Genomic DNA, 25527 nt, shown 5'->3' on the forward strand with positions numbered 1-25527 from the left:
TAAAATCAGTGTCACTAGGACAGTACAAAAGAATTACGATTGTTGGGCAACACAAGTGTGCTTAGAGACATATGGTCAAAACTGGGAAGATATAGCCTGATCGCCTATATTATCCGAGGGTTGACTAGCATGTGCCTAAGTTTAAGTGTGTGGTTGCAACAATGCTAAAATCTTACCAACCCTACCACAATGAGAACAATACAACATAACAATAAATTTAAAATACTATAGGTGTATCTTGGTGTTACTATAAGTACTTTATACTTGAGAATTAAAACGGAATCCTCATTACTAAGTTGATAGTTGCTAAGTGGATACACTGAGGCTATATGTAATTAGGATGTTATAGACTTAGAATTTGTGAAAATTTTGCCTTACCCCTATTCTGTGTGAATTTGGAACTAAGGTCACTTATTCGAAGGTCTATCCTGTTTAGATTACACATAGCTGGTATGCACTTCACAAATAGCGATGTAACTAATGAAGGTTTTCTAAATAATTATCTAGATAGTTCAATAATTATCCTCTTACTCTAAATTCTCGCATAAAAATCATAGCTGGACTCCATCCCCGTGACAACCAGTATCTTCCGAATGAAGTCATAGCTGGTTGGTTTGGAGAAGAACCAGAGAACGATCATCCTATCCCCTTGGATGATCACCATGATGAAGACTTTTCATATGATGCTAACTCCGAACCAGAAGTTGAGAACCTACCCCGAGTAGCTCCCGTTTCAAATTCCTAACCCTCTTCCGGCTTTTCATGGCCTGACCCTGAGTGAGTGGAATGCTTGGAAACATGGAGCCAAGAACAAGATCAGCCCATGCCATTTATTGGCAACCGAAACTTTTACGACTTGAGCAATGAGGGCTTAGCAGATAGAGCCTGGCCAATCTTGGTCCGCAGAGAGGCCCGAAATGAGATTCAAGGCAGGACAGCTCCACATCAGATTACAGAAGTAGTCGCCTATGCTAGAATGCATACCCTCCACACCACTCATCTAGAAGATGCTCACAAGAGATCAGAAAGAAACCATGAGAACCTGCTGCAAACACTAGCTGAATCACGAGCCGAAGTCATAGGACTCCGAGTATGCCACATGGTGTGCGAAAGACATCTACTTGACAATGGAACGTCAATTGATGGAACTGAGAGTTCACCAGAGGGATGACCGTCGCCCGTAGTAGACGCTTTGCTTTATTTCCCTTATAACAAGAGACCGTGTTTTTCTGTCTATGCCCGATGTGGTATTTTCTATGAAATTATCTTGATTCCGTAAGTACTTTAGTTAGGTCTTTATGCTGTCAGGAACTATCTTCTGGGGATATGATGTGATACCTTTAAAAGGCCGTTTTCCAAAACCCTTACATCGTGAATATCAAAGATATTGACAGCCGGCTAACTTCTGTGTCATTCTTCATTCAAGTACTTTTATCTTACCTTCATTCAAGTCTATCTGAAACATGCTTTAGTCAAGTCATTGGACTATGGTGATTTATTCAGGAGACACTTCCAAGTCTCCTTCAGTGGTTGGATCTTGTTATTCACCAACCCACGATACCTCATCTCGAACGACAAACGTCTTGTGACCATTCTACGATCATACTTCCATTCCGTACTAGGACTGCATCATAGGGATGTAGGTCAAACCTTAGAGATCATACTCTTACTCTTTTCATGAACAATCTAAGTACATCAGGGTCAACCATAATCACTTACAAATCTTTACTCTTTCATGTTACAGAATCATGGCGTCGTCCGGAAACAACCAGCCAAGCAACGAGACCTTTACTTTTCCGATGGACGCCGCCACCTTTCAAACGACAGTTACAGCTGCCGTAGTGGCGGCCGTAACCACGGTCATGGCGCACCGTAGCGCTAACAGCACAGTCAATGCTGCTAATGGGAATAAAGTTTCCAATCGCAATATCCATCCAGGAAGTCATCCAACAGTAACATCCACAGGCTCGCAAAGCCAGAAAGCAGAGAACAAGAAAAGAAAATGTCAAGCCAAAGTGGGACGCAAACGGTTTCAGAAAATTGCCAGACAGCAGCCACAAATCTCTGCCATCCCAGTACCGAGCAGACCATATAAGGGAACACTCCCGAAGTGCGACCGGTGCAATTTCCACCACGAGGGAATTTGCCGCGTCTTGCAGTGCGTGAACTGCAACAAGAAAGGACACATCGCCCGTTTCTGTAAAGCTACCTTCACCAATAGGGCCAGCCTAGATTGCTATAACTGTGGTGAGTTTGGGCACTATAAAAGAGATTGCCCAAAGAAGGAAAACAAGGAAAGCACCCGTGTTCCCATAACTCCTACCCGACACTTCACTTCCTCCATTGATGTGGGTACTAGCCAGTCATGCCACCAATGTGGTGAGTTAGGGCACTTCAAGAAGGATTGCCCGATAACGCAGAACCCTGGCGCAGACGGGAAGATTCCCAGGATCACAGCTGCAGGAGAGCCTGCTCAGGAACCACGTTAATGTATTTAAGGCGTTTCGTTGTAACAGACTTATAAACTATCTAGAACTAGTGCAACTAGAGTCATACCTTTTGCGAGATCCTGTCTGTATAGGAATTCTCGTGTTGCGTATACTTGTCTTTTGTAGTATATCTTATTCGCAGCAATAGTCTAGTGGTAAATCTAAAGTACTGTAACTCTGTTTATGGTTGCACAGTTGTGTTTTGACTGTAATCGTCTATGTTTAATTCTAATGTCTTTAAAGTTTCTGTATGATTCCGACATTATCATACAATCAGATTCAATTTGATCGATGCAAAAACAGCTTCATGCGTACATCTCTTTCTTCTAGATCACTTTTTCAGCGAAGCCGTCATATCAGAACACCGAAGTACTCATTCCAGGAGTACCCCTTAGTTATTTTTTTTCTTGCCAAAGAAATCCCCGAAGTACCACTCGTGCAGTACGTCAAGTTCAATCCAAGGATTCATATTATTGATCTATCACTGAGAATGGTATACATAAGAGTGATATATAATCAAGCTTCTACAGGTTTAGAATTGATGATTCCACTTTAACTTCTTTTTCCCCGATGGGATGTGAGCTTAAAGAAGAATCAGTTATTCGACTACTTTTTCAACCTTAATTATATACAACTCGTATACCCGAAATTGTGATGGTAATACCATGTATGAATTCTAATATGAACTTTAGGGCGGAGAAACTGCCTACGTATATGAGTAATCACATCGTCATGTGAATAAACTTAGAACCCAGTACAACTCCCGAAAACATATCGCCCTATAGTTTAAACACCCATGGAGATACCAGAACAGTGCAAACAACTAAGCGAACCACATAGAATTAGAATTAGAGACTAGGTTTCTCACCCTAGAGAACCCCGGTCATATTCTTCCAGAGATCGACGAATCGCATCGTATGTGCCTCAGATATCGAGGACTTCGTCAAAACTTTCATAGAAATCATTATCTCTGCCTCACATAGACAAAATGGTTGAGCAAACGTAAGGAAAGAATTTACTTCCAGGAATGGATCTGGAATCCGAATATCACCAGTTCGAGTGTTAGGGGAGGATGTCCGGAAGACTATCTCCTAAACCCGATACGGACACTTCGAGTTCGTAGTGATACCTTTCGGATAGGACCAATACGCCCATGGTTTTCATGAGTTAAATGAAGGGTTACGTCTTTCTTACTTGGATCAATTCGTCATTTTCCCCATGAGATGACTTACTTATCTACCCTCGTAGTAAGAAGAAAGCCCATGGTAACAATCCTACAGTGGAACTTTTAGCAAAGTTCTCTAGGCACGAGTTTTGAAATTGAAGAGTCAAATTTCTAGGACACACTGATAGTAGTGTGAGAAATTTTGAGTACTCTCACAATTAGTCAAAACCGTTGAGCATTTATCAACACCAGAGACTCCGACAGTTCTTCGCCAGATTCTAGGTCTTACCGATCCACCGCATTAGTTCATTCGGAACTCCTCGCAAGCTACAGAAACTCGTACGAATTTGACCCAGCAAGGGGTGGCCTTTGACTGGGAAGTTACGTAAGAAAAGGAACCTTTGATATTCCAAGTGAGTGACCAAGTTCTTTAGGATAACTCACTCTGGGAATGGATTAATACGCTTCGTAAAGCGTGGGAATCTAAATCCAAGTTAGACAGGACCTCCGAGATTCTTATCAGAATCGGTCCTGTGCCTCACACAAACAAGACCTACTCCGCGAACTCAGTAACGTACTTTCTACTCTTCGCATCTCGATCGTGAAACCATACCTTTCCGTTAGGACTCTTGCAAGTCCACTCGTCGAGATCCTCGCCTTCGTATTAGAACCATAGTGACCCTCGACCGAGAGGTCAAGCGGACGAAGAAACGCCATCGCCAGTTAGTGAAGGTTCGTTGGAATGCCAACCGAGAACCCGTTATCACTTAGGTGCGTTAGAACCAATCGATTAAGAAGTTTCCTCCTCACGACTCGATTATTCGTGCATACTTCCTTGCTTAAATTCTAATTTCGGGACGAAATTCCCTTTAACGGGGGGATGATGTGACAACCCGATATTTCGAGACAATGTAATGTAAAACCAATCAAATTTAGGTCAAAATATAACTTTCCTAAAATCTTATTTGGGTTAATTAAAGTAGTAGGAACCGTATCAAGGTTTTCGTACATATAAAGAACCCTAAAATCCGAGTTATAATGAAGAAGTTATGACCAACCGAAGATTTTCGGAAAAACCGGCATCAGCGATTAATCGTAAAACGCGAAATTTCGATGCAATAGTTTTTAGCCTTAAGTATCTAAATGGAAGTTATAGACAACCTCAATCTATGATCGTGCATAAAAAGAACGTCCAAATCTGACTTCGGATGTGAAAGTTATGAATTTTAGAAGAAATTCCTTAATCACGTCATTTTAATAAATAAATAATAAAAATAATTTCGGAATTTGCCAACGGAATCTAAACGAAAGTTGTAGATCATGGTCTTACCTTCGCGTGGATATAAAGAACGTCAAAAACGGAGTTCGTATGAGGGAGATATGAATTTTAGAAGTTTAATTAAAATAAATATAAATTTAATTGTAAATTCCTGGTATTATCCGAAGGGGAGTCATCGGATAGGTCCGAAGTACGCCCTGCGTACCTTCGTACGCCCCGCGTACTGAGATCAAGGGCTTCGGATCGTCCACGTCGCCAATATCCGAAGAATCTAACCCGTCCGACCCGTCCGAAGCTCCGACCCGTCCGACCCGCTGTCCCGTCCGACCCGCCGTCCCATCCGACCCGCGTACCCAGCAACCCGTCCCATCCGAACCGAGGCAGTCGAGGCTTCGGTCATGCATGACGTACGCGTACGCGCTGCGTACGAGCGTACGCCCCGCGTTCGGAGGCGGTTCAGCCTTCCTATAAATAGGATGCGAGGCTTTCCGAAAAAGTTGCTCAATTCTCTCATTTCTCTCTCGATCTTGCCTCGTTTTCCGTGCCCGTTATAACCCGAAGCTCTGGTCTTTTTGCTCAAGTCCCGAGGGTCGATTTTACTCCCGAGATTCCCGAGAATCCCGAGGAAAATCCGTTTCCCGAGACGAAACTCTGCCCGGTTTTCCATCTCGCTATCTTCAAGCTTTCATGTGAGTTCATACCCCTTAAATAATGTTTTAAACTACTTTTAAATGCTTTATGGGGGGGGATACAAGTAGAATCATGCTACTTATTATGTCAATCGCATGTGATTAGTAAGTAGGAGTATATTACTTATTACATCAATCACATGTGATTAATATACAACATTCAAAAGATTTGGCTACTCATTAGCCGTTTTACCAAACAGTTTCCTTCAAATGATTTTTATAAACATTTTATATGTTTTAAACTCCTTATTACACTGTACCTCTTACTCTGTTTATTCATATTTCAAACTTATTTACAACTGTGTTTCAAACAAATGTTCCTCATACTTATATTGTTTTATCAAACTTATGCCTTCAAAATTGTTTTATAGATTGACATCAAGTCGATCTTTCCTTAAACTAATATTTATGTTTCAAATGTTTTACCAAACTTATTTATGCTTTTATATTACAAATTGCATGCCCATATATGTATAGAAGTATAAATAATGTTTAAAGGGCTTAGGAAGGCTATCCACCTTGTTTCCTTTTCCTCGATTTGGATGTGGTCTGATAGGATTTTGGGTGACCATCCGAAGGTCGTTTCCATATTAATTATATATCAAATATACATATATAGACATAAAAGTACTTCCATAATCATACGTACTAAACACACTGTTAACAAGTTACCATCGGGGTAACACAGAATCATACTATTACAACTGCTAGATCAATGAGTCAGTTCATTCATGAGTCTATACTAGGAAGAGAATATATACAACTATACTACGAGAACATATACAACTATACTAGAGTACTTACATGACAATACTTGCTAGATAAAGAGATCACACATTACAGCTAGCACACGTAGAACATTTCAGTACACCATAAGTACAATTACGTGATCACACTTACATGAGTACGCTTTCATATACATAGGATAGACGTCATTAGGGGCTATAGCTCAGAACCAGTTTAGGATCTAACTATACTGATAAATCACACTACGAATGTGATGGTTATATCGAGTATACATGATCGCAGGTAATGTGGTGCTCACGGCTTGCATTCATGCAGGGGTCGTGTGTGGGTCCTAAAATCCCTCTGATAGGGGAGCGAAACAGTCTGGGATCTAGACATCACATTATACCTTATCCATCAAATAAGGCAAGTTGAGTATCGGTGTATTGATATATATACCTAAATATATATCCAAATACTGTGGTACTTGGTAGGTTTACCCTAGATTTAAGGTAATAGGTACGGTTGTAGTTCGACACTACACCATAGTACCATTCCTTTCCCATTACATTCACTTCGCGAATTTTCATAGGAAGCGCGGTAATGTAGATGCTATCTGTTGATAAATAGTAGCCCTTTTAGAGCTACGATTTAGTACTACGTTAATTTTTCCAGTACATATTTCAGTGATAACCTCACTTAAACATAAATATACAAAAGATATTTTGAGTAATGATAGTTATACTTTGGAAAAATACTTACTCTTACAAGAGTCACATACACACAGAACAGTTAAGTCTTGGTAGAAGACTCCTTTTGTTACTAATAGGAATCATAGGGATTTCTAGGGATTTTCAAACATATACAGTTGAGCTACAAATATTTTCATACTTATACTCGTTTTCTTTCAAAGCAATGTCAAGTCTTAGAAATTATAAGTTTTCACACATTAAGACACATTAATACTTATGATCTCACCAGCTTTAAAGCTGATACTCGCTTTCAAAATTACTTGTATCCTCAGGTCATCATAGACAGGTACCGATGCAAGGAAAACGGAAGATGGAGCTTATTCAAGACTTATCTTTCATTTTGATTTATGCTTTAGTGTTTATCAAAATATGTCAGAATACAATTGTATAATAATTATTTTATTAATGCAATGGATGATGTTGTTGCTTGTTTACTACTTTACATTGTTGTTGATATTATACATGACGTCCTCCGCCCCAGAACGTTTCCGCCGTTCTCGGTTTTGGGGTGTGACAAAAATCGTGATCTAGCATCCTCAAACCATCTCAAACTCAAGATCTTCACCAAAGGGAGCCAAGGCCAAAAACACTTCATTTTTCCTTCCATTTTCATTGCAAAAACCGAACCTACACACCCAAGGTGAGATTCATACCCCTATTTTCTGTTTTTAAGAGTTTTTGTGGGGGGGAATACAAGTGAAAGTGTAGATCTATATGTGTTTGTATGCCTTGTATGATTTCCATGCTTATATGTATGCTTATATGTGTTTTAATGTTGGATCTAGCCATTAAACCCCTCAAAACCGAGATATAACTCATGTTTTATGATATTAGCTTCAAATGTGTTCCTACATAATAAGTGATACAAGAAAAATAGCTAAGTGGTTAACAACAATTTTCCTTAAGCTAAAAACACACATTTTGGGCCAAAAATGTGAAAAATACAAAATTAAGGGCCCAAAATGACATTTTACAGATTCTGAGGGTTGAAATGTGTTAAAACAGTTTCAATAAAGCTATTTCTGGAATTCTATTCAATTGGTGGATTAAAAACATAAATTTCAAGCCTATTGGGCTAAAAATGCAAATTTCGGCCCAATAAGGCCCATTATGTGAATTTTTCTGTTTTGAAGGGCCAAAACTGTGAAATTCTGTAAAACAGTGGACTATAAGTGTCCCAAACCCTTTTCAAAGGTTTAAAATGCTTTTTAAATTTAAAAAGGACCAAAGTTGCAAAAATTTTCCATTTTGGGCCAAAATTGTCAAAATTGCGAAAAGATGGGCTAGAACCGAGAAAAACTGCATTTTCAGGGACTTAATCTGTATTCTATGAAAAATATGCTGGAAAATGTTAAATTCAATACTTTTTGGTGTTAAAAGGTCAAGAAAAATAGTTTAAGGACCAAACCGGGAAATATTTAAATAAAAGGGTTGAAAATGTAATTTTTACAAATAATGAGGGGCTGAAACCAGAAATATTTCAAGGCTGATTCATCATGTACAATGTGATCAAATAATGACACCTCAACTATCAACGAAATACAACTCATTACAATACCAAAAGTCGTTGTTAAACGAATTGGCTCGGTCTCGAGCCAATGGAAACCTACAACTACTAACTCTTTGATACATACAAATAACGATTGGTAATACACATACATACGAGTGTGCACAGACGTCTACGCACCATCTTCGGGCCCCAAAAGTGTAAAATCTTGTTTGTTGGGCCTAGCTAGCCCAATGACCTGATCTTAAGGCCCGAAGACATTTTTTTTCTACGAAGTGTTGAGTCTTACCGACTTGGCACAACGTAGGGTGACTTTCAATGGCTTGTACCATTGGACCCCAAGGGCCATGGTATTGCTAGAAAAGTCTACACATTTTACGAGGCGGGTCGGGGACCCCTCGCACACATTTTTCCCCAGCCGGTTAATAGAGTTATCGGGGTCTTCGTGACCTCTTTCTCTTCGGATGCGGGACCACTCATAGTCCGGGCGGTTGGATAACGTGATTAGTACTGACGACGCCTTCGGGAATCGTTGGTATATCTATAAACCGGGTATTTGTGTAATGCGGGTTTGTAGTAAATAATCAATGCTCGAGAACCTTCCAACGTCGCTTGGGACCGACACTACTATTTTTGTAATGGTTTCAACGCAACACAATGGATTTCAAAAGAACTAGGGGAACATCGGGTTTCCCTAGGGTTTTTATCACATACAGATTTTAAACGCATACAACTTAAATGAACAATTTTTGCAAGTATAGAAACAAACAAGCATACTTATGGATCTTCACAAACGTTTTCGAAAGCTTTTCTTTTCGGAAAATATCGGATTTTCTGGTGGTTTTTCAAACAATATAAACATTCGATTTCAAACACTACTTATGAACTCACCAACATTTCATATGTTGACGTTTTTCAAAATACTTGTATTCTCAGGGAACCAGTGAATCAAGGGAAATCATGCTCAGTGACGGTTGCAGTTTATTTTTGACTGAACCAAACAATATTAATTTTTGGAAATGTAATATCTCAAACAATGTATGACATGTAAACACTACTGGTTGTATTATGTTGATGAATGGTGACGAATGTTGTTTGTTTCATATATATTCAATGTTATGGTATTCAATTGAGTCACGACAGCCCCCGGACGTTTCCGCCGTCTGGTTCGGGGGTGTGACAGCGTATCAAGGCAGCTCCATTCGAAGCCCTCTACGGCCGGAAGTGCAGATCCCCTCTGTGCTGGGCTGAGGTGGGTGACACTCAGTTAGCTAAATGACGAGTTCCTAATAGCGCTCTCACTGGTCCGGAGATTATTCGAGAAACGACCGAAAAGATCGTACAGATTCGCGGACGACTAAAAGCCGCTAGGGATCGACAGAAAAGCTACGCAGACAAACGGAGAAAACCCTTGGAATTCCAGGTGGGAGACCGAGTCCTTTTGAAGGTCTCGCCCTGGAAAGGCACGATACGCTTCGGAAAGCGTGGAAAGTTAAACCCAAGGTACATAGGGCCTTTTGAGATTCTCGCCAGAACCGGCCCACTAGCTTACAAACTCAACTTACCCCACGGACTAAGCAACATACACCCTACCTTTCACGTCTCAAACTTGAAGAAATGCCTGTCCGACGAGACTCTCGTGATTCCCCTCGACGAGGTCGAGGTCAATGAGAGCCTCAACTTTGTAGAAGAGCCTGCGGAGATTATGGATCGGGAAGTAAAACGAACGAAACAAAGTCGCATCCCAATCGTGAAGGTTCGGTGGAACACCAAGCGGGGACCGGAATTCACTTGGGAGCGCGAGGATCAAATGAAACTCAAATATCTTCATCTCTTTGCTTAGTAGTATTGTAATAACTTATCTGTTTGAATTCTAAATTTCGGGACGAAATTCCCCTAACGGGGTGATGATGTGACAACCCAAATTTGTTGTCGTTACAAAATCTCGTCTTCACTAACGGAATTCGTCGTTATATATTATTTTCCGTAATGGTTGGAGTCGTCAATAAATAAATATCTAGTTATTAATATTTCTTGATATTATCATAAGTGATTATAATTTGTAAGTGTTAACCCCGTTTAACCAAATAGAGTTATATATTACTTTTCAACCACTTCACCCGGGTAAAAAGATTTAACCCCGTTAAACTTTAGCATCGGGTAGCCGTGTACCGGGTGCAATACCCGAGGCATATAAAATGAGAGTGAACACCATTTGAACACTCTTTTACCACTCATTCACTCTCTCTCACTACTTTCTCTCTCTAGACCCAAACCCGACTCCAAAACCGCGAATTCCGGCTTCCAGACGTAAGGGTTTCTTCCCTATCTTATTCTAAACATATTCTATTGCATTTAAAGGTCAAAAATCATAAGATTTAGTGGATTAAAGGGAGTTTACGGCCTAGAAAGCCTCTTAGGCCGTAAACACCCAAAACTTGGCCAAATGTTCCATTTTCTTTTCCTTTAAGCTTGGATATTAATAAAGGAAATAGCCTAGATGAGTTTGGACATGAAAACACAAGTTTTTAGGACCTAAAAGGGAGTTTACGGCCCAAGCTTGTGCTTAGGCCGTAAACACCAAATTTCCATGCTAATTTGCCTAAAAAACTCATCTAAGGCATGTGGGAATTAGGTTATGACCCTAGGAAATGCTTAAGGCCATTAAACAACACATTTTAGACCCTAAAAGAGGAGTTTACGGCCAAGACTATTCTTGGGCCGTAAACACCCAATTTCCTTGGTAAAAAGTCCCAAAAACTCACCTAAGGCCTTCTAGAATTGAACTAGGATTTAAGGGAGTGATTTGGACCATTTAACAATCCATTTTGAGGGACAAAATGGAGTTTACGGCCCAAGCACAAGCCTGGACCGTAAACTCCCCCAAGTGACACCAATTGAAGGTTCTAACCCTCCAAATTAGTCCTAGGCATTTACTAGAAATATATGGAGTTGATTTGAGGCCTTAACTTGCACTTTTGGAGGAGGACATGAGTTTACGGCCAAGCCTAGGGGCTTACGGCCGTAAACTCCCAAGGAGTGGCCTTTGGGCCGTAAACTCCAAGGGAGTAAACTCTTGGACTCCCTCGTAAACCCCTCTTGGCCTTGTACTACTCCCGGGAACCCCTTCTAAGCCCTAAAACCCCGAATCGATGCTAGAATGCCTAAATACTTTAATGAAAAGCATAAAATGATGAATTTCTTGTAAAATACATATTTCATATGACATTAGGGTCCTAAAAGGTGCACAAGTCGTTATTTGGTACAAAACGCTCAACCGACACTTTCACCCGATTCACCCGATTTACGCGATTTCAGGTGAGTTCATACCCCTTTAATGAACCTTTCAAATGTTTTATATGTTTTAGGGGGGGATACAAGTCAATTATACATGTTTATGGAAATTTATACAAGTCAATTATTCATGTTACGGAAATTAATCACATGTGATTCACTATTCGTAGTTCAAATCACATGTGATTTACCACTATATTTTATAAAAAGGATTTTCGTTTTCAAAACTATTTTGGATAAAAGATCAATTTTCTAAATGTTCCCTTTTGACAAGATTTTTATTAAATAAATTCCTTATAAAATGTAACCACACCAATATATTTATATAAGTAAGACTTGAAGGACTTAGGACCGATAGCTCGCCTTATTTCCTGTTCTTGTTTGATTGTGGGCTTAGGGTAGTTGTTATCCGTCCGACTGTCGTTGATTTCTTAGTTATATATCATATATATTAGTGTTGGATACGAGTGTTTTCAGTTCATTCGATGTTGAAACCACTAAACTGACAAGAATCATACGCACTAAGTTAACTATAATAGGTATAGTTATGGCCACTATTACTCGCTATAGCTACTACTCTACACACTATAATACACTCTATTACGATACTATACACTAATAAGAGAACACACCACGAGTTATACAAAAGACTACTACACTATAATACAAGAGAAAGCATCAATCAGGAGATAACACACTAACTCACTACGAGATTCTCTATTTGCTACGCACTACGCCCAGAGTTTTCCGACAGGAAGACGACGCTATATGTATAGATCTATACGGGGCAGACGCTATTACATCCCGACTGTTAACTACAGTCCAAGCCGTACAGGCTCAGGGATGCCACTACTGTGTTACACTGTGCATGACCGGGAAGGTCATGGGGTCCTCTACTTCTCACACTATCGGTAACATACAAGAAATACACTACAACTACACTAAAATACTAAACTAAAAGTTAAGTTAATATCTCGAAGTAATCAAGAGTCTATCACTAAAGGAAGTTTGCGCCACTATTATTGACTTCAGGCATAAATTATCATATTGCATTACTTATTGGAGATTTAATATTACACTTTCACAATAAATGGATTTCAAAGATGAAAATTTCATGTTTCTTAAAGGTTTTCATTCACAATGTATTTCTGAAAAATATAGGATTTTCTAGGTTTTTTCTACTACTTAAGAATGTAAATTGCAGCTTTTCATACTATCGGTTCTAATGCTTTTTATACAGAAATCTAACACTAAACTCTTATGAACTCACCAGCTTTACGCTGATATTCGTTTTCAAAATAACTTATATTCTCAGGTCAAAGATAGACAGTTACAGGTGCAGCTTTTAGAGAAGGTGGAGCTTACAAGATCCATCTCTTATTTTTGATTTACTTTTGGTGTTTGTTGAACATTTCAAAACACATTTGTAATTAAATTCACTATGTAATGCAATGATTGAATGTTTCTTGTTTTTACTATTATGCAATTGTGATGATACTGTACATGACGTCCTCCACCCCGAAACGTTTTCCGCCGTTGAATGTTTCTTGTTTTTACTATTATGCAATTGTGATGATACTGTACATGACGTCCTCCACCCCGAAACGTTTTCCGCCGTTGAATGTTTCTTGTTTTTACTATTATGCAATTGTGATGATACTGTACATGACGTCCTCCACCCCGAAACGTTTTCCGCCGTTGAATGTTTCTTGTTTTTACTATTATGCAATTGTGATGACTCTGTACATGACGTCCTCCACCCCGAAACGTTTTCCGCCGTTATCGGTTTTGGGGTGTGACACATGAAGATGCATCGGACATAACCAAATGATAATAATTTAAAAATGTATGAAATATAATAATAATAATAACTAGTGAGCGGGGATCGGATATGTATTCGGGACAACTAAACCGGATATGTATTCGGGACAACTAAACCCAAAAGAACTAAGTGGAAATCAATACAAGTCCACCAGCTGAACGCACAGGGTTCTCTGCAAAAGTGTTAGAATTGTATTTTTTCAGACATTAGTTGGTAATCCATCTCCAACTCCCTGGATGTAATTATCGATTCATGAGGGCAATATTGTAAAAATCCAAGACTTTTTCTATTAAGTAGTTACGAATTTCCATAACTAATCTCTGAATACCTTCTGTCCAATACAATTACTTGTTCCCTATAACAAATTATAATGGTTTTGTCACCTGAAAAAACAAATAAAAATTATTAAAAGAAAGTAAAAAAAAAGTTAAAATATTTGGTCTATATATTCTACATGGATATCATCGTCAAAACCAAAAGTTGACATGTTGTGGTTTGGAAAACTTTCTAACTGAATGAGGACTTTTTCCCCATAATTTTACTTCACATCTGTCATGAACTCATTCATGACAGAGCATCGAATAAAATGGGGAAATAGAAACGATAAACATCGTCGACACTAACCTTATTTCTATTAATTAATAGTAACGGAACCGACCGTCATTGGAAAAATACAGATTAAGAAAAAAAAAATTCTAAGAGGTCTAATAGAAACACTTTACTGTTGAATTGGGAACTATGTTTTAATATAATTATATAATTATATAATATATAATAAGACAATAGATATGATAACTGGATCCATGGGTGAGATATACAAAATGACACTTTTACCCTTGCAGCCAATAACAACATGAGTTATGTGGAACCAGATGACTAATAGCAATCTTTGGTAGCAATAAAGTGAAAATATTTTGTCAATTTTTATGTCATAAACAAAAAGCTAATTTATCATGGTAAGGGAATATTATGTATTAATGAATATTGGAAAAGATCTTTTTTTTTTTTTTAAATGATAGTATGTTCATAACTGATATTTTGTAAGGAATAAACTTTTTGAAAGAACCTTTTATTATTTGTTTACAGCATAAGAGCCAAAATGCACTCCAATATAAGCAGAAAACAAATCAAAAGGGTATTAAAAGTTCCTCTTCTGGAAGTACAGCAGTTATTCTCAACCACCTTCAGGCATCCATGTCTTGTTGGAGCAGTATAAGATACACTAATACCTGCATATCAATGGAAGCATGCCCAAAAACTTAGTAACAATTAACTATAATTATTGAACTTCTTTATGACATTTGTCTTATTATTCAATGTTATTTCAGTTTTCTTGCATAAATCCCTACCATATGCAATGCATATCATATGGCAGCTCTTTTCTGCAAACTACTTAATCGATTGCTTGATGAAACATAATCCATATGTAATTTCTAAACAATAGTGACCAGATTTATACAGAATATACTGATAGCTTGAAACTGCCAACAGGGTAAGTGAAGCTCCACTAATAATATTACCTGTTATATAAAGTGTTCACCTGAGGCAAGTAGAATGCTGCAACTATTGAACCAAATATAATTCACCATAAGGAGATCGGATTGTAGTAAACCAATGTTTCTTACTCTAAGTTATGTTGCAAAAGTAGAAATTTAAAACCCGGAAAACGATATCATAATCAATTAAAAAAAAGATGGAAAAATATTAAAATTCCATATTTTAAAAACTTACTTTTGGTGATCCTCTAAATCAGGTAGATCTTTAGTAATGGTAATTAGTAACGCAAAGAATGTCAAATACTGTGACAATGATGAGAAATGCTGCAACAGGAAATCTTTTCATTCCATATGGTGGAACAGAGTAAATGGTGCCCAGAAAAAGACTAAGATAATCTTGGACAACATTTGGAAAATTGACTACATAAAATCTAATTATTTTCCAACTGTTAATATCATAAAAATATATTTACTCTTTTTTCTACAGTGATCCTCATACCTTGATGTTGCAAGGAGTTTTGTTAAAGTTGCTAACAACGAATCTAGAGAAAATTGTTTAAATGGATACACTTTTCTGTTGGAATCATCAGAAAAGTTAATCCTTTTAGAGTATATTCTCTTTTTTATAATTTATAAAATCTTATGTTTATAAGCTGTTTCACAGTATAAAGTTATTGAAAAGTTGCAGTCATTACTTGAAACACACCAAATAAATTGAAATTTTTAAATATAATAAATTGGAAATAAACATAAAATATGAACTAATAAGTGAACAAAATTTTTAAGTCGCATCCTACGGACTGGACTAATATGCAGCATTGGCTGGTTAAAAAATTCGTTGCAAATGAATTTTAACTCTCTAAAATTACATGCATCAACGAAATTTTTTATCGTTTGTTAGAAATCTAGTATAACACAAAGCAAGCAACAAAAAAAACCACAAACCCATCTATCTGTACACACTTGGGAACTTGAGTCATACTTTCTTTGAGACGTTACATCAAACACTTGGGGTGCATCTTTTGTAAACCCGTAAAAAACCGCAAACACATCTATCTGTACTAACCTGGGTAACAAACAACAAAGCAAACGTTCTCAAATGTAGAAAAACAAATTAAAAATGCAACAAATTAGTGGACTACCTGATTTCAAAGGTAGAGGTAGATGTGGTACTATGGTTGATATCAAGAGCAATAGTGGAGGGTCAAGCCAAGGAATCCATGTAGGTAACCGCCACATTCTCCAGTCTTTCCACAATTACATGAAGAATATGATGAGGGAAAGGAAGAAATGGAGTCATTATTAGGTTTATCACCAGAAAGAACACCGAGAGCATGGAGTCAACATATGACAGAGGGCCGAGGGGACAAAGTAGAGCAGAGAGAACATACCTAGAGGCCGACGACAAACAGAATATCCATAGCGAGCAATGGAGGCAGCGATGATGGTCGTCTAGAAGACAAATTGAAGAAGGAATCATCACCCAAATACAGAAAGTCGGCGCTTTGGCTTAATCAGAGGAGCAACCTGTAAAATTTAGGGAGTGAAAGTTAGGGCAACAATAACAAAATCGGCGTTGTCAAAATCAGTAGTGAAAAGAAACTGGAAGGTCGGCATGAGGTGTGCAACAGAAGCAAAGCAAAAGAAGAAGTCAACCGAAGGAGAAAAGCAATGGAAATTAACCTAAGGTGATGGAGGAATAAGCGAAAGAGACGCGTCTCCTCTCAGTTGCATATCGGTTGAGCTTTCTAGGTGTCGAACGTCATCATTTTCCACCGTTTCTCAATTTGTACTACAAGAGAGGTAGAAAAAAAAAGCCCCGATACTGCAAGCGAAGTAGAAAAGGGGCCGACTAAATTGCACAGGCGGTGGAAAGAGATTCGTGGCAAGCAGATGTGAAGCGGTGGAAGATTTCATCTGTTGGGGAAGGATCACACGCGACCTATAAAAATAAAAGGAAATTAATCATAAAAAAAAAGCTAAAAAGCATCCGTGCCAAACAAATAATAGTAGAGAGAGGGCGACATAAAACGAAGAACAAAAGGTGGGGAAAAGCAGCAGAGTAGGAAAGTAAAGATGATGGAATCGGCTCTAGAAACACACTTGAAGACAGTAGAACAAAACAGGTGATGTTGTAGGGGTGGTGGTGGTTGCAATGGGTGATGGCTTGATGGGTGGTGGTTATTGATGTTGTCGAGTAGTCGTGGTGATGATTGTTGGTGTTGATAATAGAATTTAAATGGGATTTTAATTCTTCTTATTGTTGATGGAAGCGACTTTCAATTTCATTGATGTAAAATTGAACTCTTTTAAAGTTTCAATTTCTTTCAAAAACTTGAACCAAATATGAGAAAATTGTCAAATTAGATTTCAAATCCCCGATCATTCTAAAGATTCCTTTTAACAATAAAAGAAATCACATACTCTTTGAAAGGTTGTTCTAAGTATCATAAACAAAAATTCCTTTAACCTTAAAAGAAACAACATACTCAATGAAAATTGCTCTAAGTATCATAAATAAATAAATAAATAACAATAACGATACAAAAAATATTATACTATACTAAAACAAATATTTGACATTAGAATAAAATTAAAAAAAAAAAAAAAAAAAAAGTCAAAAGTACGAAAATTGCTTGCAAAATGTGATTCCATATAAAGAAGGGGTTATCTCTTATTAGGATCTAAACAACAGTCGTTATGTGTAATATTACTCAAAATAAAAGGGCTAAAAAGTATATTATATAATATACAACCGCCATCAAAACCTTTTACAACCGCCATCAAAACCTTTATATAGGGTTTAGGGGCTTCTGTATATTGCTCCGAACACAGGGAAGGTGAAATCGTGTAGCTTACCAAATAAAGGATGCCGGCGAATGCAATCACGGCGGACGCGTTGTCGGCGTCTGGCCTAACGTCGGAAAAACTCAGCCTGCCTACGCTTCCATCAAAAACGAAATGCCACCCTGATTGCTACGAGACCGAGTTAACCCTGATTTACAGCCAATTCAAGTCGTCTGTCGAACTTTTTCAACAACAGGCGGCACTAAATTTCACCTCCGTCGTCAGTGGCGGCGTTGGAAGCGACCCTACCATTGCCAAAGACCTCGGTGACCTGGCCATGTTCTTGGCTCACGTTACGCCATTGTACCCTAACCAGCTCTTACACTACCCGAAAGAGCTCGTGGAATTTCTTAGTTCATCCGCTCGCGTGCTTCCATCTTCGCTTCGTGTCACTGTTACACAAGCTCTGATTCTTCTTCTTAATCGCAAGGTATCATCTAAGTTGGAATAAGATCGTTTGACTATGTGTACACACACCGCACCCGTAGGTTAGTAATTTTCTGTTTGCCAATAAAAGAACTGTACCATCAATCGGGAATCGACCAATTTGCAACTTCAAAATCTATTAATGTTCGAGAAATAACTGATAAAGTACGTTAAATTTCATACCAAACACAATGTGCTAAAAAAATTAATTTGGGATTGAGTTTGAAAAGTGCGTATTGAGGTAAATAATCAATCCCAAACGCCCCCAAACAGTATTGAGGTTGATTTTAGATCTCAACAGCAATAGGATTGACTTCATAGCAGAAATTGGAATTGCCTTTTCTGGGTAGAACTGATAATTTTACAAGAAATTTGGGTGTATCTTTTTCTCGTTCAATCACTTTGGGGGTTTGACTCGGATCCTTTGTATTAACAGATCCTTGCTATCAAGGAGACTCTTGCATTGTTCATGGAGCTTCAGATTTTGAGTGACAAACCTTTAAAAGAATTGGCATCCTCTCATGTCATTCATAGTATCAGGCGTATGAATCAGAAACACAAGAACGAAACAGAAAACAGAGCACTTCAAAGTATTTTATTCTCAATGCTACAGGTATACTTTTACCTTTCCAACCTCTTTGTCAAACTTATTCAGTATCCAACCATATGTAATATCCTTTTTATGTTGCTTCAGGAAGAGGATGAAAAGAAAGCAATGAGGTCACTTGTCACAGTATGTGATCTTCATAGGAGGAAGATCTGGTTTGATGATAGAACAGCCAATGCTATATGTTGGGCATGTTTCCACCCATCATCAAGGTTCATCAAATCAAAATATTCTTATATTATGTAATATGTATCCTATTTCATGTAACAAATCAAGATTTTTTGTTCTTCCACCAGGATTATGATTGCAGCTCTGTCATTTCTTCTTGATTATGAAAAAATTGAGCAAGACAATGACAGTGATGAGTCAAGTGATGAAGAAGAAGCAATCCATCAATCTCATGTTGTCGTGAGTAAAGAGGCTATTTACAAGGTTAGTTGCTTTCTTTCAAGATAATTGGTTTCTTCTTCAGTGCTCTTAGTATTTATATCATCAAAATAGGCCAAGAATACAGGGGCAACATCCAGCAAAAAGAAAAAGAAAGCAAAGTTGCAACGTGTGATACGTAGCATGAAAAAGCAACAACGTATCTCATCTGAAAGGAATGATAACTCGAACTACTATTCACCACTCAATGCTTTGAAAGATGCTCAGGGGTTTGCTGAGAAGCTATTCTCACAACTTCAAACATGTAGTGAACGTTTTGAGGTAATTACTAATATACCCCTTTATGTCTCATTTTGACAACCTCCCAATACACCCCTGTAATGTTTCAGATAAAAATGATGATGGTGAAAGTGGTTGCACGTACTATTGGACTTCATCAATTGCTTGTATTGAACTTTTATCCTTTTCTTCAAAAGTTTGTTCAGGTACTATAATTAATGCATTAATTATACTTTCTAGTCTCTAGTTCTTGTTCATATTCACAAGTTTTCTACTTTCTAATTGTTATTTAATTCACTGGTATCATGAAATCATCATCTTTGTTGTGAAATTTTCAGCCCCACCAAAAGGATGTGACAAACTTACTTTCAGCAGCTGTTCAAGCCTGTCATGATATGGTATGTAATATGTAACTTAACCTTTTTATTTTTTTCATTGAAATCATTTAAATGAATGTGTTTTTTGTTACCATTATATTATATATAAAAAAAATTTGATCAAGTTATGTGGAGCAGGTGCCACCTGATGCAGTTGAACCATTATTCAAGCAAATAGTTAATCAATTTGTGCATAATCGATCATCTACAGAGGTAGGTGTCTTTCATTGGATATTTTTTTGTTATATTACTTACTCTTTTTAAGTGAATTTTTACACAAAATTTGTGTTTCATCTGCACTTTTCAGTCAATTGCTGTTGGGTTGAATGTTGTGCGTGAAATATGTTTGCGTATTCCTCTGGTAAGCTTCTTACTTTTTATGGAATGAATTTTTTTTTTCTTGTTGAAAGAATAAAAAAAGAGAAAACTTATTTTTTACCCTTTTTACTTTTGTTTTTTTGTTCTTCAGTTAATGACAGAGGATTTGCTGCAAGATCTTGTGCTGTATAAGAAATCACACGAGAAGGCAGTTTCATCAGCAGCTTGTTCACTTATTTCATTGTTCAGAGGGGTACTACTGTCATCAATTCTCTCTTTCTGTGTGTGTGTCCAAATTTATTTGTGTTTTAGGTTAGAAGGGTAAACTTGTCTTTTTCTTCTTCTGTAGATTTGTCCTTCACTTCTGATAAAGAAGGATCGTGGTCGGCCAACTGATCCAAAAGCAAAGCCAAAAGCATTTGGTGAGGTTACTGTTCCCAGTGATGTCCCTGGGGCTGAGCTACTTCTGGATGATGATGTCAGCAATGCTTCTGATGAGGATGGTGAATCTATCGATGCTGACATCAGCACTGATGATGGAGGTTTGGAATTTGAAGAAGAAGAAGATGATGATGAAGAAATGGGAAGTGAAGAGGATGAAGTATCTGATGATGATGATGAGGAGGAGGTGGATGGGATGTGTATTGATTCAAGGGGATCTGAGAAAAGGAAAGGGCAAAAAAGGAAATTTGAAGATGTTGATGGAGAAGTTGATGTGGCAAATCAAAGTCTTAGGGCTCGTAAGAGACTAGCAGGAGCTAAATTGGAGGGTGAGGCAACAACAACAGATGGTATTCTCTCAAATAAAGATTTTCAGAGAATCAAAGAGCTAAAAGTAAGTCGCCTTTTTTTTTACACCTTAAATAGTATTATTCTGCTACTTATATAATTAATTATACATATTTTTTTTTAATTTATTGTGAAACAGGCAAAGAAGGAAGCAAAAGTTGCATTGGCGAATCATGGAATGTTGAAAAAATCTTCAGATCTGAAATCAACAACAGGCTTTAAGGTCCCAACTTCTCCTCAACTCAGTTTGAAAAGAGTTGATGGATTTTCGCTTGAAGTAAGTCTCAAAAATCAATCATAAAAGGAATATTTATTAGTTATAAAAGGAGTACATGAGTTATGAAATGGACTAAATAATTATTTATTTGTGTATAGGCTAACATAAGAAAAAAGATGACAAAGGAGGAAAGGAAGGCTTTGATCAAAGCAGGAAGAGAAGATGGGGAAAAGTATCAAGCAAGAGCTGCTATCAAGCAGAAAAAGGTCTGTTTTTATTTTAATTTTATTGTTCATTCAAGAACTAAAATATGGTTGAAATCTGGTTTGGCATAATTCTTGTTAGTTGCATATGTAATTTGGTAAAAAAAAAGTAAAATATTGTTGTATAAGTTTGTCAAAAAGTGAAAACGTTGTTATATAGATTAGTAAAAATGTGAAACGTTGTTGTATAGCATTTATTGTAATATTACTTAATTTTAGTTATTTATAATATATATATATAGAGTGGTGGACTAAGCAATCGGCAAAAGGAACACAAGAAGGCAATGCCTTTGGCTGCCAAGAGATCAAAGGTGGAAAGATCTCGCCGTCAGAAAAAGCTCAAGGCCAAGACAGCTGGCAAACAGTTTCGTGGTCAGAAAGCATGGAAATGATTCATATCTATTCTTTTTGTACAAAAATTCTTTTAGATACACATATCAGTTTGGTATAGATTTGATTTGATGATGATATTTGCTCTCTAAGCTATATCTAGAATAAGGTTAGTTTTGATAAATGAGTAAAGTCGGTTTAATAGTCAGTTAGAGATTACCCATTTCACAGTTTGGTTGAACTGAAAGAAAAAAAAAATAATAATAATAAAAATAAGGTCTTAACATGAGTTAATGGAAAATGTATCCTTCTACATGAAATTTATGTTAAACATAATATTTAACCACATACATTAGTATCTATAACAATTGGTACTAATTGGCAAGACGATAACAATAACGCCTTCCTAATCTGTATATCTATATCTATCTATCTATCTATCTATCTATCTCTTATAAAAAACTTGTTCAAATGAATGTGGTTGAAGATAAGTTATCGTAAATCATATTCATTTGAAACTCTCAAACTCATTCTTTACCTTATGCTACTTAATTGATTATTTAATTGAAATTATTTTGTGTATAATAGAAGCATTTGGTTGTCTTCTTTTTTTGTTATCTATATTCAATGAGAATAAAGAAGTTTGAAATATGTTTGTTTTCTTCTTTCATATCTTTTTTCCTTTTATTTTGTTTAAATTCCATTTGAAGTTGGTCTATATGAGTCAATCCCATAGTTTTTTGGTATTTAGTGATGATGGAGAATTGTATCAAGGTCGTATATTATAAACAAAAGAAAAATGTTGTTAATTTTGATGTGTTATGTGGTGAAAGTGTGTTGTCAATTTTAGGTGAAGGTTGTATATTTTAAGATAAAAGAAAGGTGTTGTAAATTTTAATGTTTTTGAATTGTGTTATAGATATAAATTTGTTTGAAGCGTGTTTTTGAAAGAAAAAATAAAATATAATATTGTTTTTAATGGTTTATGTGCATATTGATGAAATAAATACAAGGTATAACAGGGAAAAAACTATAAATCTTATATGTTTGAAGTGTTTTTTAAACAAAAAAATAAGATTAGAAAAAAACAATAAATTTTGCGATAAAAAAGAACATTTTTTTTATGGTTATTCTTCACATTGATGATCAAGAATTGTGATAAGATAAAAAAGATCAATAAATTGACTATATTATTGGTTGGTGTAAATTAATTCGTAATACGCTTTATTAAAATACCCTTAAAGTTCCACATATTTAAGATGTTAAAAAATCGTGATTTTGCATGGTCTTGCGAAGATATTTTAAACCTTTTTGAATTTAAATTCTTCTATTTGTTTATTCATTTGTGTGTAAATCAAGCTTTTGAAAACCACATCGGAAACCGAAACGGTCGTCTTACCGGTTCGATGTTTCAATTGATATTATTATTAGTTTTAATTATATAAAAATACAAATAATGAAAAAAATAAATATTTTTTAAAATTCTCGATGTTTACAGGTTGGCCGGTTCACATGAGGAATGGTTTTTTGGCCTCTAAGAGCCGGATCCGGGACCGGTTCCTAGTTAAACCGACCGATCCAGTTGTCAAAACATGGGTGTAAATGGTATCATTCATTGCATATTAATTCATGTTGAATGTAATAATACTTATTATGATTTGATTCAACTACCCTTTTAATATATGGTTTTAAGGTTTTTGGTACAATATTTAGTCTAAAATTAGATGATTATATTAGTCATTTAATTTGTTAAATACAATTTTAATATTTTAATCTTATTTAATTAAGTATCAATTAAGTGTCATGAATGAAAAAACCACTTTGGTTGTAGTGATTTCTTTTTAAATAATTTTTAGTTGGAATTTGAAAAGAATATTAAAATAGAATTTCAATGTAATTAATAATTTTTTATTACATCAATATGGTAAAAGATATATATTTTAATTACTTTTACCGATATTCATGTAAGTAATCATCATTTATGTGACAACTCAAAAAAATGATATATATTGTAATTAACTGATGAGGATTAAACCTTAAAACCGTCTCTTTGATTAGCATCATAAATTCGTGAATTTGAGGGGATTATAATGTCCCACACCTTAGGCATTATAAAGAGCTCGATAAATTGAGTAGAAATCCCACTTGAGTTGCAAGAAACGGTGAAGAAACGAAGAGGAAATCGGTGCTAGAAGTTATTGAGAATTTCGAAGTAATTTTTAGAAATTAAGGTATGATTCTTTAATTTAATCTTGATATAGTCCTTTGATTAGGTTTATACATATGCACCGTGTTTTGGTTCCATCTAATGTCTTTGTTCGGACCACTAGGTGTTTAATTGCTAGATTTTTGAAGTACCAAAGTTTTGGTATAAAAATCAGAAATAGATTCAATTTGGAGTTTATTTTTGATATTGGATTGTGGATATTTGTTATTGAGAAGTGGAGGAAATTATTGGTGATTTTAGATATTTATTAGATGTTATTTTGATTAAAAACCCGAGCTTCAACAGGTTTGAAAAGAAAAAAAGACAGAATGGGATATTTTGGGTAAGGAAGAAAAGCTTAAGAGGGTGTTTGTTTTATCTTTTAAAGTGACTTTTCACTTTTATCTTTTCCTAAAAGTTAAAAAGAATGTAAAATATGTTTGGTAAAATGAAAAGGACTTTTACAATCAACTTTTAAGGGATAATGACTTAAAAGGGTAATGTATTTTTTGATTTGTACACATTTAGTTATTGACTTTTTTTCGTCCACATTTACCCCTTCAACTTGTTAAACTGTACACATTTAGTCCTTATGACCGGGTACTTCAGGTTAACCGGTAAAAATAACTTAATAGGGTAATATATTTCTCACTTTGTACACATTTAGTCCTTAATATTTTTGTACACATTTAGTCTTAAATATTTATTTTGTTGTAAAATAAGTCATTTTTGTTTTTGTACTCATTCAGCACTTATGAATGATTTCTTTAGGTTTTTCTCATGACATCTTATGTGGGATAACCATATGGTGGTGGGATAGGTTGAGGTGGTCCTGCTATATGTTGTAGGCCAAGATACGTGGCTATAAGTTGTTGGCACGGAGGCTCTAAAAGAGCGGTTGGGTTAAGGCGGCATGCCGAAAAACCCTGGGTATTCCAGTCTGATGACTGATTGGACCTGTTGCATGTTGGCATTCCAGTTTGATGACTAATTAGGCCAAGGTATTCCAATGTGATGAGTGTGGACTCGTTATACATGATAATACGTTTGTTGTATCGAGTATTTTGGGGAAAACTCATTAAACTTTGTGCTTACCGAGTTGTTTATGTTTTTAGGTTTTATCGTTGATCTTGGGAAGGAGAAAGCATGAATGTACACACTCATCAACATTATTGAGGATTCCACATTTCTTATATTACTCTGATTTTCGATAAATGTATTTTGGAATAAACGTTTTTTCTTAATAATGAATTTATAATTAG

General features: G+C 36.4%; 1 protein-coding gene and 1 long non-coding RNA gene across 7 annotated transcripts; one reads left to right on the forward strand and one right to left on the reverse strand.

Annotated features, from left to right (window-relative positions):
* Positions 1-13356: 13356 nt before the first annotated feature.
* Positions 13357-17783, reverse strand: LOC111877540 (uncharacterized). 6 transcript variants are annotated; one of them, XR_008225435.1, is made up of 6 exons: positions 16903-17783; positions 16611-16746; positions 16362-16466; positions 15455-16285; positions 14790-15349; positions 13357-14106 (listed from the first exon to the last, which is right to left on the reverse strand). It is a non-coding gene; the product is annotated as an uncharacterized LOC111877540 (long non-coding RNA). The 6 variants fall into 6 exon arrangements; XR_002845451.3 differs by having other exon boundaries at positions 13357-13955; positions 14052-14106; positions 14790-16285; positions 16903-17782; XR_008225434.1 differs by having other exon boundaries at positions 14790-16285; positions 16903-17161; positions 17323-17779.
* A 214-nt stretch (positions 17784-17997) lies between these two features.
* LOC111877543 (uncharacterized) lies at positions 17998-22197 on the forward strand. The gene is made up of 14 exons (XM_023874062.3): positions 17998-18496; positions 18929-19105; positions 19187-19311; positions 19396-19531; positions 19601-19807; positions 19876-19971; positions 20104-20163; positions 20281-20355; positions 20450-20503; positions 20612-20713; positions 20810-21295; positions 21389-21526; positions 21625-21732; positions 21972-22197. Exons 1-14 carry the CDS (start codon positions 18089-18091, stop codon positions 22119-22121), a joined length of 2322 nt encoding a protein of 773 aa, XP_023729830.1. The 5' UTR covers positions 17998-18088; the 3' UTR covers positions 22122-22197.
* Positions 22198-25527: the final 3330 nt, after the last annotated feature.

The sequence above is a fragment of the Lactuca sativa genome, chromosome 8, assembly GCF_002870075.4.
Source record: "Lactuca sativa cultivar Salinas chromosome 8, Lsat_Salinas_v11, whole genome shotgun sequence".
Lineage (NCBI taxonomy): Eukaryota > Viridiplantae > Streptophyta > Magnoliopsida > Asterales > Asteraceae > Lactuca > Lactuca sativa.

Bases quoted from the DNA above. Each gene is read 5' to 3' on its own strand.
- LOC111877543 (XM_023874062.3), top strand. From the start codon at position 18,089: ATGCCGGCGAATGCAATCACGGCGGACGCGTTGTCGGCGTCTGGCCTA. The intron at 19,106-19,186 runs GTATACTTTTAC...ATGTTGCTTCAG, and splicing joins TTTTATTCTCAATGCTACAG to GAAGAGGATGAAAAGAAAGC. The intron at 19,972-20,103 runs GTACTATAATTA...TGAAATTTTCAG, and splicing joins TTCTTCAAAAGTTTGTTCAG to CCCCACCAAAAGGATGTGAC.